This window comes from Salmo salar, chromosome ssa11 (genome assembly GCF_905237065.1).
Source record: "Salmo salar chromosome ssa11, Ssal_v3.1, whole genome shotgun sequence".
Taxonomy (NCBI): Eukaryota; Metazoa; Chordata; class Actinopteri; order Salmoniformes; family Salmonidae; genus Salmo; species Salmo salar.
Genome location: NC_059452.1, coordinates 59,259,226 through 59,279,571, shown reverse-complemented (window position 1 = coordinate 59,279,571; position 20,346 = coordinate 59,259,226). Strand labels below are relative to the sequence as shown.

The 20,346-nt window shown below is 42.0% G+C and overlaps 1 protein-coding gene across 7 annotated transcripts in view; it reads left to right on the top strand.

The window, feature by feature from the left end:
- Positions 1–20,346, top strand: part of LOC106562867 (GTPase-activating Rap/Ran-GAP domain-like protein 3) — a 228,126-nt gene that overhangs the window by 69,950 nt on the left and 137,830 nt on the right. For 6 of the 7 annotated variants that reach the window (XM_045689799.1, XM_045689794.1, XM_045689796.1 and 3 more), the window contains exon 2: positions 19,497–19,566. In XM_045689799.1, coding sequence (XP_045545755.1) covers positions 19,497–19,566 — 70 coding nt within the window. Of the gene's footprint in view, positions 1–19,160; positions 19,280–19,496; positions 19,567–20,346 lie in introns of those variants that run through there. The other variant, XM_045689793.1, reaches the window with a different exon arrangement.

Genomic DNA, 20,346 nt, shown 5'->3' with positions numbered 1-20,346 from the left:
CAAAAAGATCCCACCATGTTGAACGAACAAATTGTCTGTCAACGTTTATGAAATTTTAGCAGCATTTCCTTTTTCCATCAGCCAGAGGTGTTTTTTTTAATGTGTCAGGTAATTCATCTACATTAAATTGTTGGCTAGAAACCTGGTTAGGGCCATTTCCATGTAAAAATCTCCATGATTACTAACATGTGAAGGTCATAGGAGCACATCAAATTTGGTGTCAAATGAAAGCGAAGTCTGTTTTTTAATTTTTATTAGTTAAGTCATATATACATTTTTCAACCATTTTCCATCCTAAAATTGAGGAATAAACAAATGCTTTGATTAGGGTCTTCTAAAACATCTTGCAGAAAAGGTATTAGAAATCAAAACACAATGTTGAAGTAAAGACCCCTGACAATTAATATCAACATTTAAATGTAGTTTTTCAGAAATTATTTGTCTTCTGTAAGTTTAATAAATATTGCCTAGTGTTTTGTCATGCTGTTACCAAAAACCCAGAAATCTTTAAGATAATGTATTTTCAAATTTCTCTCCCTCATGAGGAGGGAGGATAATGAAAGTTCACAGAAGTAACAAGTTAAAGTAGGCCTACCAAGTAGCTATAGTGTTTTTACTGATCAAAATTTGGTTTATGATTTATTAAGTAACTAAAATACATAATTCTGTTACGAAATCACTAACAGAATGACTGCTACAATGTGAATTCCTACTAGTCACAAACCACAGTTGGGTCAACTGCTGTCTTCCCTTCCACTGGCATACTGTTATGTTCAGCTCATAACTGTTTTATTTCTCTTTCTGTTGCGTGCTGGTAAAAGTTAGTGTATAAACAGTCTGGCCAACCCCTCCCTCTCTTTCCCTCTCTTTATCCATGTCTCTCTTCTCTCTCTGTCTAGTTAATGTCACCTCTCCCGGATCTTACTGACACCTACCCATGATCCCCCTCTCTTTCCATTTACTCTAACCAGCCCTCTCACCCACTGAGCACCGACAGACACCGGATGTCCATGGACATTGAAAAGTAGTTAAAATGTGGTCATTCCAACTCTGAACCAATCATAGATGTCTGTTTCACAAGTTTGGACAGAACAGAACAGAACAGTAGAACATAATACAGTAAAGTAAAGAAAAGTAGATTATAGGTCAGTATAATACAGTACATTACTGTACTGTACAGTAGAGTTGAGTACAGTAGAGTACAGTACAGTAGATCACACTAGCGTAGAGTACAGTATAATTTGCTCAATTGTATTGCACTGTACTTTACGGAACTGAACTATACTGTACTCAAATCAAATCAAAATGTATTGGTCACATACACATGGTTAGCAGATGTTATTAAGAGTGTAGCGAAATGCTTATGTTTCTAGATCCGACAGTGCAGCAGTATCTTAACAGGTAATATCTAACAATTCCACAACAAAAACTGTATTTTTTTGTGAAGAATCAACAACAAGTGGGACACAATTATGAAGTGGAACGAAATTTATTGGATATTTCAAACTTTTTTAACAAATAAAAAACGGAACAATTGGCCGTGCAAAATTATTCAGCCCCTTTACTTTCAGTGCAGCATACTCTCTCCAGAAGTTCAGTGAGGATCTCTGAATGATCCAATGTTGACCTAAATGACTAATGATGATAAATAGAATCCACCTGTGTGTAATCAAGTCTCCGTATAAATGCACCTGCTCTGTGATAGTCTCAGAGGTCCGTTTAAAGCGCAGAGTGCATCATGAAGAACAAGGAACACACCAGGCAGGTCCGAGATACTGTTGTGGAGAAGTTTAAAGCCGGATTTGGATGCAAAAAGATTTCCCAAGCTTTAAACATCCCAAGGAGCACTGTGCAAGCGATAATATTGAAATGGAAGGAGTATCAGACCACTGCAAATCTACGAAGACCCGGCCGTCCCTCTAAACTTTCAGCTCATACAAGGAGAAGACTGATCAGAGATGCAGCCAAGAGGCCCATGATCACTCTGGATGAACTGCAGAGATCTACAGCTGAGGTGGGAGACTCTGTCCATAGGACAACAATCAGTCGTATACTGCACAAATCTGGCCTTTATGGAAGAGTGGCAAGAAGAAAGCCATTTCTTAAAGATATCCATAAAAAGTGTCATTTAAAGTTTGCCACTAGCCACCTGGGAGACACACCAAACATGTGGAAGAAGGTGCTCTGGTCAGATGAAACCAAAATCGAACTTTTTGGCAACAATGCAAAATGTTATGTTTAGCGTAAAAGCAACACAGCTCATCACCCTGAACACACCATCCCCACTGTCAAACATGGTGGTGGCAGCATCATGGTTTGGGCCTGCTTTTCTTCAGCAGGGGCAGGGAAGATGGTTAAAATTGATGGGAAGATGGATGGAGCCAAATACAGGACCATTCTGGAAGAAAACCTGATGGAGTCTGCAAAAGACCTGAGACTGGGACGGAGATTTGTCTTCCAACAAGACAATGATCCAAAACATAAAGCAAAATCTACAATGGAATGGTTCACAAATAAACATATCCAGGTGTTAGATTGGCCAAGTCAAAGTCCAGACCTGAATCCAATCGAGAATCTGTGGAAAGAACTGAAAACTGCTGTTCACAAATGCTCTCCATCCAACCTCACTGAGCTTGAGCTGTTTTGCAAGGAGGAATGGGCAAAAATTTCAGTCTCTCGATGTGCAAAACTGATAGAGACATACCCCAAGCGACTTACAGCTGTAATCGCAGCAAAAGGTGGCGCTACAAAGTATTAACTTAAGGGGGCTGAATAATTTAGCACGCCCAATTTTTCAGTTTTTTATTTGTTAAAAAAGTTTGAAATATCCAATAAATTTCGTTCCACTTCATGATTGTGTCCCACTTGTTGTTGATTCTTCACAAAAAATTACAGTTTTATATCTTTATGTTTGAAGCCTGAAATGTGGCAAAAGGTCGAAAAGTTCAAGGGGGCCGAATACTTTCGCAAGGCACTGTAAGTATAAAATATATGGATGAGCAGTGGCAGAGTGGCTAAGATGCAATAGATAGTAAAGAATAGCTAGTGAAGGATACAGTATACATTATATACATATGAGATGAGTAATGCGAGATATGTAAACATTCTTAAAGTGGGATTATTAAAGTGACTAGTGTTCCATTTATTAAAGTGGCCAATGATATCAAGTCTGTAGGTAGGCAGCCACCTCTCTGTGCTAGTGGTGACTGTTTAACAATCTGATGGCTTTGAGATAGAAGCTGTTTTTAATCTCTCTGTCCCAGCTTTGATGCATCTGTAATGACCTCGCCTTCTGGATGGTAGCGGGGTGAACAGGCAGTAGCTCGGGTGATTATTGTCCTGATTATCTTTTTCTGCCTTCCTGTGACATCGGGTCTTGTAGGTGTCCTGGAGGGCAGGTAGTTCGCCCCCGGTGATGCGTTGCGCAGACAGCACCACCCTCTGGAGAGCCTTGCGGTTTTGGGCGGTGCAGTTGCCGCACCAGGCAGTGATACAGCCCGACAGGATACTCTCGTTTGTACCCTGTAAAAGTTAGCGAGGGTTTTCGGTGACAAGCCACATTTTTTCAGCCTCCGGAGATTGAAGAGGCGCTGTTGCACCTTATTCACCACACTGTCTGTGTGCTCGGACAATTTCAGTTCGTCAGTGATATGTACACCGAGGAACTTAAAACTTTCCACTGCTGTCCTGTCGATGTGGATCCCTTTGCTGTTTCCTCTTTTGTTTTGCTGACATTGAGTGAGAGGTTATTTTGCTGACACCACACTCTGAGGGCCCTCACCTCCTCCCTGTAGGCTGCGTCGTCGTTGTTGGTAATCAAGCCTTCCACTGTTGTATCATCTGAAAACTTAATGATTGAGTTGGAGGCGTGCATGTCCACGCAGTCGTGGGTGAACAGGGAGTACAGGAGGGGGCAGAGAACGCACCCTTGTGGGGCCCCAGTGTTGAGGATCAGCGGAGTGGAGATGTTGTTTCCTACCTTCACCACCTGGGGGCAGCCGTCAGGAAGTCCAGGACCCAGTTGCAAAGGGCAGGGTCGAGACCCAGGGTCTCAAGCTTAATGATGAGTTTGGAGGGTACTGTGGTGTTGAATGCTGAGCTGTAGTCAATGAACAGCATTCTTACATAGGCATACATCTTTTCCAGATAGGATAGGGCAGTGTGCAGTGTGATGGCGATTGCATCGTCTGTGGACCTATTGGGGCGGTAAGCAAATTGAAGTGGGTCTAGGGTGACCGGTAAGGTGGAGGTGATATGATCCTTGACTAGTCTGTCAAAGCACTTTATGATGACAGAGGTGAGTGCTACGGGGCGATAGTCATTTAGTTCAGTTACCTTAACTTTTTTTGGAACAGGAACAATGGTGGACATCTTGAAGCATGTGGGGACAGCAGACTGGGATAGGGATTGATTGAATATATCCGTAAACACACCAGCCAGCTGGTCTGCGCATGCTCTGAGGACTGTACTGAACTCTACTGTACTGTACTATACTGCATTGTACTTTACTGTGCTGTATTGTAATGAACTCTACTGTGCTGTGATGTACTGTATTCTACTGTGCTCTACTGTACTAAACTGTGATGTCCAAACCTGGCCGGACCAACCAAATTTGGTCTTGTTTGGGGGTGGACCTCATTAGAATACTAGCCAGTGTGTAGAATAATACCCAAACATGCAAAGGATGATATTCAATTGTTCTACCTTTGTGTACCTATTCAGAATAAATCACCATAAAAAAATTACCTTCATAATTATACATTTCTGTACAGTACAGATCAGGGACCCATGATGTCATTCTGTTACCATCATTCTGTTACTGGGTGTTAATCCCCTTCACTTACTGTAGTTTTATAACCAAAATATATTTTTTACAGCTCAAGGTGCCATGTCATAGCTGACACGCCATTCTTTCTGCAAACATCTTTGAATCTTAATTCGGAGTAGATATTTAAGAGAGCTTTTGGAATGCCTACAAAAACATAAAACACAGAGGGATATTTCTGTCATTCTGTTACCAAACTTTACATCTGCACTGTTCTTCGAGTAAATTTTAGTAAAATGTTCAGTGGATGTTGTTAGAGTTAGATTGTTAGAGTGTGCATAGAGTTGTATGGTTTGTTTATTGTTAAAATCAATGATCTTTGTTTGGCATAAAAATCGGGTCTCAGCGTAATTCGGTTATCGTGGAATTGCCTTTAGTGACTGACATAACAAGAGAAAAAACTGCTGATGCACAACCAAATTTCGAAATTGCACAGTAAGTTCAGCAACTGAATTACTAAAAACTTGGTCTGGGGCCTGTCATGCCAAATAGTGTCCCCCTACCAAAGTGTGTCCCCCTGCGTCACAATGGGATTCCAGAAGCTGTTAGCATCCTTTGCTATATCAATGGTGCGATGGACTAATGCTTTGAATTTTGGAGATCATTACAGCCAAAATGCTATTATTTTCATCCCTGCTATGTAAACAAAGCTTATTTCCGCAACAATTCCGCTGATCAAGATGAAAACATTACTTTGAACTACCTTTGGGTACATTAACATGTCAACATTAAAAGTAATGTCTTAAAGGGTTCTTAGTTTTCAAAATAGCAAAGAAAATGTGTAAACTGCACAACAACTTACCTTTCAGATCGTAAGGTGAGCTCCCATAAAGCTATTAGCACTTCATTAATATGCAAATCGGTTCAAATCAAATCAGCTCCTCAGGCTGGCATAATTTTATTTTGAGCTTGTTTTGTCTTGTCTTACTAAAGCATGCTATTAGTCTTATTATGATAATTTTTTCCCTACCCATAGCTCAGTAATACAGCAGTACACATGTTGAATATAATGCAATGACACAACAGACAGTTGAATAATGTTTAACTCAAAAATACCAAAAGGGATTTACAACAATTCATTAATTAAATAAACACCCTGTGGAAAAAAACAACCTGGCAATATTTAAGATTGAAATATGAAAAAGGTGCTTTTTGTGGAGCAGGTGTCATGGCAGTTATAGACTGAAATACATGAGTATAGGCTAACATCAACATATAAACAATAAAATACAATTTAGTTGAGAAAACAGAAGCATAGATTACAATCTCAGTTCTGGCGTGTGGGATAGAGAAGAGGTGGGTGCTATAGGTGGTTCTGCCAGTGTGACGTCCTGACCATAGTAAGATGTGATTTTCTATGGTAGAGTAGGTCAGGGCGTGACAGGGGGTGTTGTGTTTTTCTATTTCTATGTTGTTTTTTGTGTTGATCTCCAATTGGAGGCAGCTGGTCCTCATTGCCTCTGATTGGAGATCATATTTAAGTAGGGGTTTTTCTTCCTGGGTTTTGTGGGTGATTATATTTTGAGTAGTGTTTGTTTCTCTCTGCGTCACGGTTTGTTGTTTTGTAAATTCGGTTATTTATGTTTTGCAAAGTTTCACAGATTCAATAAAATGTGGAACTACAACCACGCTGCACTTTGGTCCGATCCTTTCGACAGCCGTGACAGCCAGCCAATTTCCCTCAACAGGCAGCAAGTCCCAGAAGGTTGACTTGAAGAGGAAAACTGTAGAGTCCAGGCACAGCTGTTCTCTTTTCTCTTGGAGTGTTTGCAGTGCTAGTGTATGTAGTGCATCTGTGTATCTCACTGTGCCCAAGATGATATGTCAAGCACAGGTCCTTAGCAGATTAGATCAAACCACATGACATTAACAGTAGCTGTAGATGATGTAATAAAAGTGGGATCTTGGAGGGTAGTTGATCATGGAGGACATCAGGTTGATCCAGGTCTGGAGAAGGGATACGGTAGGCGTCTTAGAGCATGGCAGATCCCCTAGATCTTGAAGAACAGAAGTAGAGTAAAAGGGAAAGAGACAGAGGCATAGAAGGATGCATAAAGAAAACAAACAGGTTACAGGTAGATCCAGGCCAGGTTTAATTGTTCCCATATTGCTTACACCTATCCAATTCGCTCAGGTCTACACACGTGTATAGGGTGTTAGGGCTAGGGGTTGATTTATGGTTCAGGGATAAGTTCTTTCTCAATTTATCTTTCTTAGATTGCTCATGTCCTCTCTCTTCACCTCCTTTTAAAAACTGATTGGAGGAGAATATCTGAGGTTCCTAGCCTGTAAGGGATAAAAGACTGTATTATTCTTAGGTTGCTGGTTTGGTTTGGACATGTTCGCCTCCGGGCGTCAGTCAGAACGCAATGATGGCAAGGCACAGTGAATGGTTTTCTTGAAGATTACTTGGAGGAATATCAGTATATAACAGGCAGAGTATGTACAGGGCAATGGGTAGATCACTAGGAAGGCTACTGCGTGTACCACTGATGCATAACTATGGGTGTGGAAGAGTGAATGTGTGGTTTCTCTAGGAGAGAGCAGAATACAAAGTGCCATTAATATCAGGATAACATAGAAATACAATGACACCACTTACAATAAACTATAAAGGCATCACTATAACCATGTTACTACATATAAAGGGCTTAACCTAAAGCACCATTAGGTGGCAGTAGCAACACATTAATGACTAAGGCATTATGAATAATTGAATGGATGGAATATGACTAATTCCTACAAGAACCGCAGAAAGGGTGGGACCCACATACAATTTCCAACGGGACATGCCCCGACGCCATTTTAGGCTTGACCAACTAATAATTACTAACTCTTAACAGGCCAAATAAACTAAAAAGGCACACTAATTTGCTATAATACTCAAAATCGTGTGCATACACGAATACAATACACAGAGTGTACTCTAAGAGCACCCTTCTAACTGAGTTTTGCTATGCTTTTAACACGTCGGAGGGTATATCCGTGGTCAGTGGACGGTTCTGAAAATAAATGCATTGCTTGCATCACCAAGTGGTGGCCAGGAAATAATTAAATCCAATTGTTATATGCTACAACCCCCTTCAAATCAAAACCAAACATGGATGTCAATGTTTGTGCGCACACGCTCCATTCTACTTCCTGTCTGCAGCGACATATAAATAAGTTGCACGACAGGTTAGTGTTATACTGCTAAACCGAAATACAAAATCTCGGTATAGAAGCTGGCTAAGTAATATTCAAGATATATCAAGTTTGAGATAGAAAAGTATACCTGTCTGAGAAGTGTTAGTTTCTTGAGTAGGGGTACGACTGGAAGTCGAAGTTGGAGAGAAAGCAACCAGTGGTCAGACATAGGAGGGAGGAGGGGTTGGAGACGAGTCGAGTGGGCAGGTTGTTGGGCAATCGTCTGGAGGAAGAGGAGAGATCCCGTAACGTGATGAAGAGAAGGAAGAGGCAGAATCAGGAGTCCGGAGGTAGTAAGATTGAAACAGAAGGGAGAGATGATAGATTTTACATCATGCAGATATGTTTCATTAGTGCAGATTAAGAAGACACAGGGAGAGAAAGCCATTTGGACTATTGAGATGTTTCCCTTGTTTGTCACTCACCGTTTACTGATTGACATGGTTGAAGTTGCACTCGCTGCAGTGATGGTATGGATTCCAGAGGAATGGGGTTTTAATAAAGAACGGCAACATACTGCGTGTAATTGAGACATTACGCTAATAAAAAAGTTCCATTATCTGATAATTAATTGTGCAATGTAAACAAATATCTTACCTCCTGATGTGATTTTTGAAAGCTCAGCTCGCATTTCTGTTGTTGCTGGGAGGAAGTTGTTTGACAGAGGCCCACACCATGGCATCCTTGTATGGGACATGAAAAATAAAGGATAAATTACCTATCATGAATGTAGTAATTCAGCAAGAAATCAATTCATTTACACACATACATTGGTATTCAATAGGTACTGTTATTGCTAAAATAACCTCACTGCAACAGGGTTTCCTATGATCTACTAATACAGGTCCTTCCCCTTGTGCATTTCCCTGGTATAGGCCTGAATAGGCCCGTAGTCTGAAACCAGCCTCTCTAATGGTAGACCAAGGTACAATCTGATCACTCATGGTGACCAGAAGATTAATTAATGGAGTTCACCTTTTAACATTGTACAGCTGATATAGCACTTGTCATAACACTTGTCATAGGCTACTTAGTATAAGAGATAGCTATTTAAATCAACTGAATTTCTTCAAACTCAAGTAATACAATACAAACAAAGCTTAGCTTAACTAGATAGCTAGCTAAATAAAGAGATTTGGAAAAGTGGTCTTACCTCACAGTAGTGTTTGCATCCATCGTTTGCAGTTTTCATGCTTGCTTACAGCATGCTCATGCTAGCTAAATCAAGGTTTGCGATCAAGTTTTGCAAGCAAGTAAACATCAATGACTATGCATGGATCATGTTTTGTACTTTATCCACCAATAATCTGTGAGATTTAAAGCTAAAACATATCTTAAATAGCGTAAATAACCTGTAACAATGATCGCATTTTCTGTCTTTTGACTGTGCGCGCTTCTCTCTCCGCACACCTCAGAAGATAACAAACAGCATATCAACGAACGATATCGATTTTTTTCCTTTCATTACGTATCCCGGGCAGAATTTGGCACGTTCTAGCAATGGCCTTACCAACAGATGCTAATAGGAGGTGGGGGGTGGGGGGCTTTTTGTCAGGGTGATACTATTTGGGATGAAAGACGGTGTATGTTACTTATGGCTAGGGCCGGTCCTGATTCTTACAATGGGCTTTTGAGGTTCAAGAAAGCAAAAAGATAGGTGTTCTGAAAAGTTTTTGGTCCTCCCTCATTAGTGAGTCTACATAACCTTTGACTTTTCACCTCTGGGTTCACACCTTGACTGACTGTATGTGATTGGGCAGTGGGTGGTCACCATGACAACAACACTACATTTCTAGTCCTGGTCTGGGTGGAGGGTTAGGGACCAAGGTGTCATCATTATCATCATCATAATTGTATTTGTTTTATTGATAGAAATATAATTTATTTATTCAAGATTATTCTAGTCATTATTGTTCAAGGTTTTCATCATCATTATAATCACAGTCACCATTGAGTAGGCCTACATCCAACGAGGCCCCAAACGAATCCTACTGTCAGTCTATGATCAGTAGTCCTAACATGATTGTAACAGGCCCATCTGAAAAACCAGGGCTTCTGCCAAAGGATCCAATTTCCAATCGTTGGTTATTTCTAACAGAAATCAATTCAGGTCACACTGTGCTGTGCTGTTGCCATCTACACCCCTTAGACACATAAACAACAAACTCGTAACATTGCTGACTGTGTCCCAATTTAAGGAGGTGGACCTCCTTCCCATCACACAGACACAAACACACATACACAGTAAATTGGGCAGTGCAGCATAAAATGTGTATTTTATGGAGGTTACAGGTAGGGGTTAAACCCTGTTTGTGTGTGCAGCTGTAAAGTTTGGTAACAGAATGAGAGTAAAATATAAATGTTTTATCTGCTTTTGTACGTTTTCCACACACACATACAAACACAGTTTAACCCTTACCTGTAACCTTCATAAAATACATGTTTTATGCTGCATTTTCCAATTTACCGTAAACCCAGTGATGAGGGGATGGCAGGATAGAGGTATGGAAGGATGAGCTTTTTTTCATTAACTTAAAGTGGATGAGTGAAGGGCAATAGGTCGGACCCCATCCCTTTATCATCCCCCTCCAGGACACTCCCGCTCTCCCTGCTTTTTTCATCCCACTATCCCTCCTCTCAGAGGAGAGGTGAAGGACAGGAAAGAGTAGACATGAGAAAAAACAACAAGAGAGGATATTAGATGAGTCTATTACAGATGGAGGGTCTTTTCTTTAGAAGCAGGCCCCACCCTTTTCTACAGAGAGAGAGGGGGGGGGGGATTACACATACTGAATATATTTATCCATAAGCATGGCCACACATAACCATTATGACCCCTATTCTAAATTCATATCCACCAGGAGGAGGCATATCAACTCAGACACTCATAACATTATGTTTATACACTGCTCAAAAAAATGAAGGGAACACTTAAACAACACATCCTAGATCTGAATGAAAGAAATAATCTTATTAAATACTTTTTTCTTTGCATAGTTGAATGTGCTGTCAACAAAATCACACAAAAATAATCAATGGAAATCCAGTTTATCAACTCATGGAGGTCAGGATTTGGAGTCACACTCAAAATTAAAGTGGAAAACCACACTAAAGGCTGATCCAACTTTGATGTAATGTCCTTAAAACAAGTCAAAATGAGGCTCAGTAGTGTATGTGGCCTCCACGTGCCTGTATGACCTCCCTACAACGCCTGGGCATGATCCTGATGAGGTGGCGGATGGTCTCCTGAGGGATCTCCTCCCAGACCTGGACTAAAGCATCCGCCAACTCCTGGACAGTCTGTGGTGCAATGTGGCGTTGGTGGATGGAGCGAGACATGATGTCCCAGATGTGCTCAATTGGATTCAGGTCTGGGGAACGGGCGGGCCAGTCCATAGCATCAATGCCTTCCTCTTGCAGGAACTGCTGACACACTCCAGCCACATAAGGTCTAGCATTGTCTTGCATTAGGAGGAACCCAGGGCCAACCGCATCAGCATATGGTCTACAAGGGGTCTGAGGATCTCATCTCGGTACCTAATGGCAGTCAGGCTACCTCTGGCGAGCACATGGAGGGCTGTGCGGCCCCCCAAAGAAATGCCACCCCACACCATGACTGACCCACCGCCAAACCGGTCATGCTGGAGGATGTTGCAGGCAGCAGAACGTTCTCCACGGCGTCTCCAGACTGTTACGTCTGTCACATGTGCTCAGTGTGAACCTGCTTTCATCTGTGAAGAGCACAGGGCGCCAGTGGCGAATTTGCCAATCTTGGTGTTCTCTGGCAAATGCCAAACGTCCTGCACGGTGTTGGGCTGTAAGCACAACCCCCACCTGTGGACGTCGGGCCCTCATACCACCCTCATGGAGTCTGTTTCTGACCGTTTGAGCAGACACATGCACATTTGTGGCCTGCTGGAGGTAATTTTGCAGGGCTCTGGCAGTGCTCTTCCTGCTCCTCCTTGCACAAAGGCGGAGGTAGCGGTCCTGCTGCTGGGTTGTTGCCCTCCTACACGTCTCCTGATGTACTGGCCTGTCTCCTGGTAGCGCCTCCATGCTCTGGACACTACGCTGACAGACACAGCAAACCTTCTTGCCACAGCTCGCATTGATGTGCCATCCTGGATGAGCTGCACTACCTGAGCCACTTGTGTGGGTTGTAGACTCCGTCTCATGCTACCACTAGAGTGAAAGCACCGCCAGCTTTCAAAAGTGACCAAAACATCAGCCAGGAAGCATAGGAACTGAGAAGTGGTCTTTGGTCACCACCTGCAGAACCACTCCTTTATTGGGGGTGTCTTGCTAATTGCCTATAATTTCCACCTGTTGTCTATTCCATTTGCACAACAGCATGTGAAATTTATTGTCAATCAGTGTTGCTTCCTAAGTGGACAGTTTGATTTCACAGAAGTGTGATTGACTTGGAGTTACATTGTGTTGTTTAAGTGTTCCCTTTATTTTTTTGAGCAGTATATTTACAGATACACTCGTCTCCCATATTGTATCACTATTGTGTCACCAACAGGTCATATCTCTCACCACACACACAGCCAGAGAGATGCTGTTGAAAGAGACACACACACATAACATAATCACTCACTCACCGTTACCATACACACACAGCATAATGCAGACAACAGGCAGGCCTGTCCATGGTGTCAACACTGCAATCAGACCTTTCACTGTAGTGCATGGTAATGGAACAGCAATGATCGGCTACTCACTGAGAGAGCAAGACAAACACTCATACAGTACAGAGAAACACACAAACTGTCAGGAGAAATTATCTCACACTATCCTGTCCTCTTCAACCTCTAAGTATACCTAGCAGCACTTTGATGTTATCCAACACAGTAGGATGACAGCACAGCAACATAGACACCATCCACCCTGTGACTGGCTCTCATTGTCATCCACCACAGTGTTATACTGAAATCCTTGCTGCATCTCTTAGCCTTGATTTCCAGTATTTCTCTGGAAAGTATAGTTGTAGGAATACCGGTACTATGCAATATATAGGCATTTCCATGTAAAAGGACACATGGGCACCAACAGCAGGTCAAATTGGCTGTCAAATGAAAGCTAAGAGTCTCTTTTTTAAATGTATTAAGGCATATATATACTGAACAAAAATATAAATGCAAAATGCAACAATTTCAAAGATTTTACTGAGTTACATTTCATATAAGGAAATCAGTCAATTGAAATACATTTTTTAGGCCCTAACCTATGGATTTCACATGACTGGGAATACAGATATGCATTTGTTGGTCACAGATACCTTAAAACAAATGTAGGGGCGTGGATCAGAAAACCAGTCAGTATCTGGAGTGACCATCATTTGCCCCATGCAGCATGACATCTCTTTCGCATAGAGTTGATCAGGCTATTGATTTTGGTCTGTGGAATGTTGTCCCACTCTTCAATGGCTGTGCGAAGTTGCTGGAAATTGGCGGGAACTGGAACACGTTGTCGTACACGTCGATACAGAGCATCCCAAACATGCTCAATGGGTGACATGTCTGGTGAGTATGCAGGCCGTGGAAGAATTGGGACATTTTCAGCCTCCAGGAATTGTGTACAGATCCTTGCGACATGGGGCCGTGCATTATCATGCTGAAACATGAGGTGATGGCGGCAGATAAATGGCATAACAATGGGCCTCAGGATCTCGTCACGCTGTCTCTGTGCATTCAAATTGCCATTGATTGAATTTGCATTTTTTGTCCATAGTTTATGCCTGCCCATACCATAACCCCATTGATATCAGCAAACCGCTCACCCCACACACCGCCATACACGCTGTCTGCCATCTGCCCGGTACAGTTGAAACCGGGATTCATCCGTGAAGAGCACACTTCTCTAGTGTGCCGGTGGCCATCAAAGGTGAGCATTTGCCCACTGAAGTCAGTTACGATGCTGAACTACAGTCAAGTCAAGACCCTGGTGAGGATGATGAGCATGCAGATGAGCTTCCCTGAGATGGTTTCTGAGAAATGTTTCAGTTGTGCAAACCCACAGTTTCATCAGCTGTCCAGGTGGCTGGTCGCAGATGAAGAAGCCGGATGTAGAGGTCTTGGACTGGCATAGTTACACGTGGTCTGCGGTTGTGAGGCCAGTAGGATGTACTGCCCACTTCTCTAAAATGATGAAGGAGGTGGCTTATGGTAGAGAAATGAACATTCAATTACCTGGCAACAGCTCTGGTGGACATTCCTGCAGTCAGCATGCCAATTGCATGCTCCTTCAAAACTTGAGACTTCTGTGGCATTGTGTTGTGTGACAAAACTGCACATTTTGTGGTCTTTTATTGTCCCTAGCACAAAATGCCCTTTTGTAATGATCATGCTGTTGAATCAGCTTCCTGATATGCCACACCTGTCAGGTGGATGGATGGTCTTGGCAAAGGAGAAATGCTCGCTAAAATGGTTGTAAACAAATCTGGGATTTTTTTTTTCAGCTCATGAAACAATGGGACCAACACTTCACATGTTGCATTTATATTTTTGTTCAGTGTACATTTTTTCCCTCAAAAATGTTACATCTTAAAAATCTACCAGAAAAAGTATTGAAAGGTAATAGAAATACAGTTGAGGTCGGAAGTTTACATACACTTAGGTTGGAGTCATTAAAACTCGTTTTTCAACCACTCCACAAATTTCTTGTCAACAAACAATAGTTTTGGCAAGTCGGATAGGACATCTACTTTGTGCATGACACAAGTAATTTTTCCAACAATTGTTTACAGACAGATTATTTCACTTATCTTCTATGGGAAACGTGGGACGTATTTCACAGCCAGTGAAATATCAGGTCGGCAAATTCAAAAACAACAAATGTCATAATTCAACTTTCTCAAACATACAACTATTTTACACCATTTTAAATATACACTTCTCCTTGATGTAACCAAATTGTCCGATTTCAAAAAGGCTTTACAGCGAAAGCAAAACATTAGATTATGTTAGGAGCGTACATAGACAAAAATAATCATACAGCCATTTTCCAAGCAAGGACATGTGCTAATAAAACCCAAAACACAGCGAAATGAAGCACTAACCTTTGACGATCTTCATCAGATGACACTCCTAGGACATTATGTTACACAATACATTGGCGCGTGATGTTCAGAAAATGTATTCCCACCAAAACACCCAGTGAATGTGCACATCAATTTACAAAAATACTCATCATAAACGTTGACAAAAAATATAACAATTATTTAAAGAATTATAGATAGACTACCCCTAGATGCAACCGCTGTGTCAGATTTTAAAATAGCTTTACGGAGAAAGCACATTTTTCAATATTCTGAGTACATAGCTCAGCCATCACGGTGAGCTATTCAGACACCCGCCAAGTTCAGGGCAACCTAAACTCAGAATTAGTATTAGAAATATTCTCTTACCTTTGCTGATCTTTGTCAGAATGCACTCCCAGGACTGCTACTTCCACAAGAAATGTTGTTTTAATTCATATTTATGTACAAATATCTCCGTTTTGTTCGTGTGTACAGATCACTTATCCAAAGGCATAACGCGCGAGCGCGGAACGAGAGACGAAAAGTCAAAATGTTCAATTAACGTACTTATAAGCATGTCAAACGCTGTTGAAAATCAATCTTTATAGTATTTTTAACATACAATTGCGATAATATTCTAACCGGACAATAGCATATTCATTCAAGAAGAAAAGGAAGGAGGGGTGCGCTCGCCGGGACCGAGCATATCCAATCCCTTTGTTGCCAGGCAGACCACTCAGAAACTGAGCTCCTATTATCTGCCCAGTGACAGGAAAATGCTCAAACCACTTTCTGAAGGCTTTAGACAGCCAATGGAAGCCGTAGGAAGTGCAACGTCCCCCAGAGACACTGTAGCTTCGATAGAGAATCAAAAGAAGAACTACAATTCTCAGACTTTCCACTTCCTGCTTGGAATTTTCTCAGGTTTTTGCCTGACATATGAGTTCTGTTATACTAAGACACCATTCAAACAGTTTTAGAAACTTCAGAGTGTTTTCTATCCAAATATACTAATAATATGCATAGTCTAGTTTCTGGGCCAGAGTAGTAACCTGTTGAAATTGGGTATGTTTTTCATCCGGCCGTGAAAATACTGCCCACTAGCCCAGACAGGTTATAATTTACTGTATCACAATTCCAGTGGGTCAGAAGTTTACATACACTAAGTTGACTTTGCCTTTAAACAGCTTGGAAAATTACAGAAAATGATGTCCTGGCTTTAAAAGCTTCTGATAGGCTAATTGACATCATTAGGGTCAATTGGAGGTGTACCTGTGGATGTATTTCAAGGCCTACCTTCAAACTCAGTGCCTCTTTGATTAACGTCATGGGAAAATCAAAAGAAATCAGCCAAGACCTTAGAAAAAAAAAATTGTAGACCTCCACAAGTCTGTGAAAAGTGCAAATCAATCATCAATCCCAGAACAACAGCAAAGGACCTTGTGTAGTTGCTGGAGGAAACAGGTACAAAAGTATCTATATCAACAGTAAAACTAGTCCTATATTGACATAACCTGAAAGGCCTCTCAGCAAGGAAGAAGCCACTGCTCCAAAACCGCCATTACAAAGCCAGACTACGGTTTGCAACTGCACATGGGGACAAATCAAATCAAATGTATTTATATAGCCCTTCTTACATCAGCTGATATCTCAAAGTGCTGTACAGAAACCCAGCCTAAAACTCCAAACAGCAAGCAATGCAGGTGTAGAAGCACAGTGGCTAGGAAAAACTCCCCAGAAAGGCCAAAACCTAGAAAGAAACCTAGAGAGGAACCAGGCTATGAGGGGTGGCCAGTCCTCTTCTGGCTGTGCCGGGTGGAGATTATAACAGCACATGGCCAAGATGTTCAAATGTTCATAAATGACCAGCATGGTCAAATAATAATAATCATAGTAGTTGTCGAGGGTGCAACAAGTCAGTAACACAAGAGTAAGTGTCAGTTGGCTTTTTCATAGCCGATCTTTGAGAGTATCTCTACCGCTCCTGCTGTCTCTAGAGAGTGCTGTCTCTAGAGAGTTGAAAACAGCAGGTCTGGGACAGGTAGCACGTCCGGAGAACAGGTCAGGGTTCCATAGCTGCAGGCAGAACAGTTGGAACTGGAGCAGCAGCACAGCCAGGTGAACTGGGGACAGCAAGGAGTCAAGCCAGGTAGTCCTGAGGCATGGTTGTACTTTTTGGAGAAATGTCCTCTAGTCTGATGAAACAAAAACTGTTTGGCCATAATGACCATCGTTATGTTTGGAGGAAAAAGGGGGATGCTTGCAAGCTGAAGGACACCATCCCAACCGTGAAGAACGGGGGTGGCAGCATCATGTTGTGGGGGTGCTTCGCTGCAGGAGGGACTGGTGCACTACACAAAATAGATGGCATCATGAGGAAAGGAAAATTGTGCATATATTGAAGCAACAGCTCAAGACATCAGTCAGGAAGTTAAAGCTTGGTCACAAATGGGTCTTCCAAATGGACAATGACCCCAAGCATACTTCCAAAGTTGTGGCAAAATGGCTTAAGGACAACAAAGTCAAGGTATTGGAGTGGCCATCACAAAGCCCTGACCTCAATCCGTTGGAAAATGTGTGGGCAGAACTGAAAAAGCGTGTGTGAGTAAGGAAGCCTAGAAACCTGACTCAGTTACACCAGCTCTGTCAGGAGGAATGGGCCAAAATTCACCCAACTTATTGTGGGAAGCTTGTGGAAGGCTTCCTGAAACGTTTGACCCAAGTTAAACAATTTAAAGGCAATGCTACCAAATACTAATTGAGTGTATGTAAACTTCTTACCCACTGGGAATGTGATGAAAGAAATAATAGCTGAAATAATTAATTCTCTCTACTATTATTCTGACATTTCACATTCTTGAAATAAAGTGGTGATCCTAACTTACCTCAAACATGGAATTTTTATTAGGATTAAATGTCAGGAATTGTGAAAACAGAGTTTCAATGTATTTGGCTAAGGTGTATGTGGACTTTAACTGTACATCCACTTCACTTACTGTAGTTCTGTCACGAGTGCTATCTTCAAATTCCCTGTCATAGATCAGCCAAGGCGCAGCATGCTGGTAGTTCCACATCTTTATTTAGAGAACCCGAACAAAAACAAGAAACAGGTGAAAACTGAAACAAATGTGACGTTCTGGGGCTGCACACACACACACACACACACACACACACACACACACACACACACACACACACACACACACACACACACACACACACACACACACACACACACACACACACACACACACACACACACACACACACACACACACACACACAGCTGCACAAAAACAAGATCCCACGAAAACAAAGGGAAAAACAGGCTGCCTAAGTATGGCTTCCAATCAGAGACAACGATAGACAGCTGCCTCTCATTGGAAACCATACCCGGCTAAAACATAGAAAACAAAACATAGAATGCCCACCCACCTATCACACCCTGACCTAACTAAACAGAGAAAACACAGCTCTCCTAGGTCAGAGCGTGACAAGTTCAATAACCCCAAAAATTATGTTACCAAACTTTCTATCTACATAGTTCTTCCAGTAAATGTGTTTTTGTCAAAGTAGACATTTAAAAAATGTGTGACTGTGCATAGAGTTGTATAGTTAAACTTACATTTTAAAGGTCTCAGTCTCCGCATAATCCTATTATCATGGAATTGCCCATATCTGACTTGTGAGACTACATCACTCTTGCTCTGCTGTCAAGGGTTTGATGCTTTGTCTGTACTGTACTTCTTAGTGGAGCAGAATCATTTCCCCTATGGAAACTATATGTGAAATCAAATATGATTCAGAGACAGAATGGTCAGATTGAAAAATAGTTTTGTATATGTGGGGGGTGTGTGGTTGTGATTCACTATGGTTTCTTGAGTGTGGTTCTGGATCATTATGTTTTTTTTGTGTGTGGTTGGACAGGCTTAATTGGAACGTGAAGGAGGGGGGTTGTCTTAATTCGGGCCCTCCTCTCAATCAGGACTGGGGCTGGACCATGCTGCTACTGCTGGATAGCTAATCCTACGAGAGAGAGAGAGACAGAGAGAGAGAGAGAGAGAGAGAGAGAGAGAGAGAGAGAGAGAGAGAGAGACAGTCAACAGAAGGGAGACACAACGACAACAACAAGAGAGAGAATGAGAGAGGGAAGTGAACATGAAGAGAAATAGAGGTACCTGGAATTGGAGAGAGCAGAGAGAGATGGAGAGAGAGAAGGACGACAACAAAAGAGAGAGCAAAAGACAGTGAGTGATAAGTTAACAAGGAGAGAAATAGTGTCAGAGATACCTAGAAGGAGGATAGTAGGAGAAAAAGAAAGATACATGGAGAGAGAGAGAGAAAGAGAGAGAGGTAGAGCCAAGCAGCCACCTGTAGGAGTGAATGAGCGAGTCAGTGAGTGTGTCAATCTCCTTATGGAGGAGAGAGAAAGGAGAGACTGACCACCATGCGTCTGTGTTGCAGCTCTGCCTCGGAGGACTTGGGCTGCAGGCGTGGAGACTTCAGCCGAAAACACTATGGCTCTGTCGAGCTGGTGAGTAACCCACTTCCAATGACATTCTATTCCTATTTTTGCCCTTCTATCTCTCCCTTTTCTCCTCTTTTCTGTGTCCACCCCCTATTCCCTCCTATCTCTACCTTTTCTCATGCTTTTCATGTGTCCACCCCCCACCTAGTTCACCTCCTCTCTCCCTTTTCTCCTCCTTTCTGTGTCCATCCTCCCAATCTCCCCTCCTATCTCTCCCTCTTCTCCTCCTTTTCGTGCCCGCTCCCCTTCTCTATCTTCTTCTACCCCTCAATGGATGGATGGAGGGAGGGTTTTGGAGAGAGAGAGAGAGGTGAGTCATGACTGTCTGGGTGTGGTTCATTGGTCCAGTTTAATAGTGCGTAGCACCCTGTAGCATAGCTCACAATAATAGGGTGGTCAATTACAGAGAAACAGATAAACAGATACAGGTCACAGCTATGCTCAGGGCCACATATTATGACATCATCATCTACTCCACTGTAAACTGGCTGGGGCTGTGTCTGAAATGGCACCAGATTCCCTATAATATAGGGCAGGGCTTTTCTGAAAAGTAGTGCACTAATCAGGGCATAGGGCGCAATATTTTTGCATTTACTTTACTCAGATGTAAGTTTACTATAAAAACTATTTTAGTTTACTGGAAGTTTGTCATGTTACTGTACTATGGTCGAAATGCTATTAACCAGCCCTGTGTTTGTGCTTTTATTAAGTTGATGAGTCACTTCCATGCTGTTAGTGTATGTAGCCTACTGTATGTTGTCTAGTGCAGTGGGGGTTATAATTAGT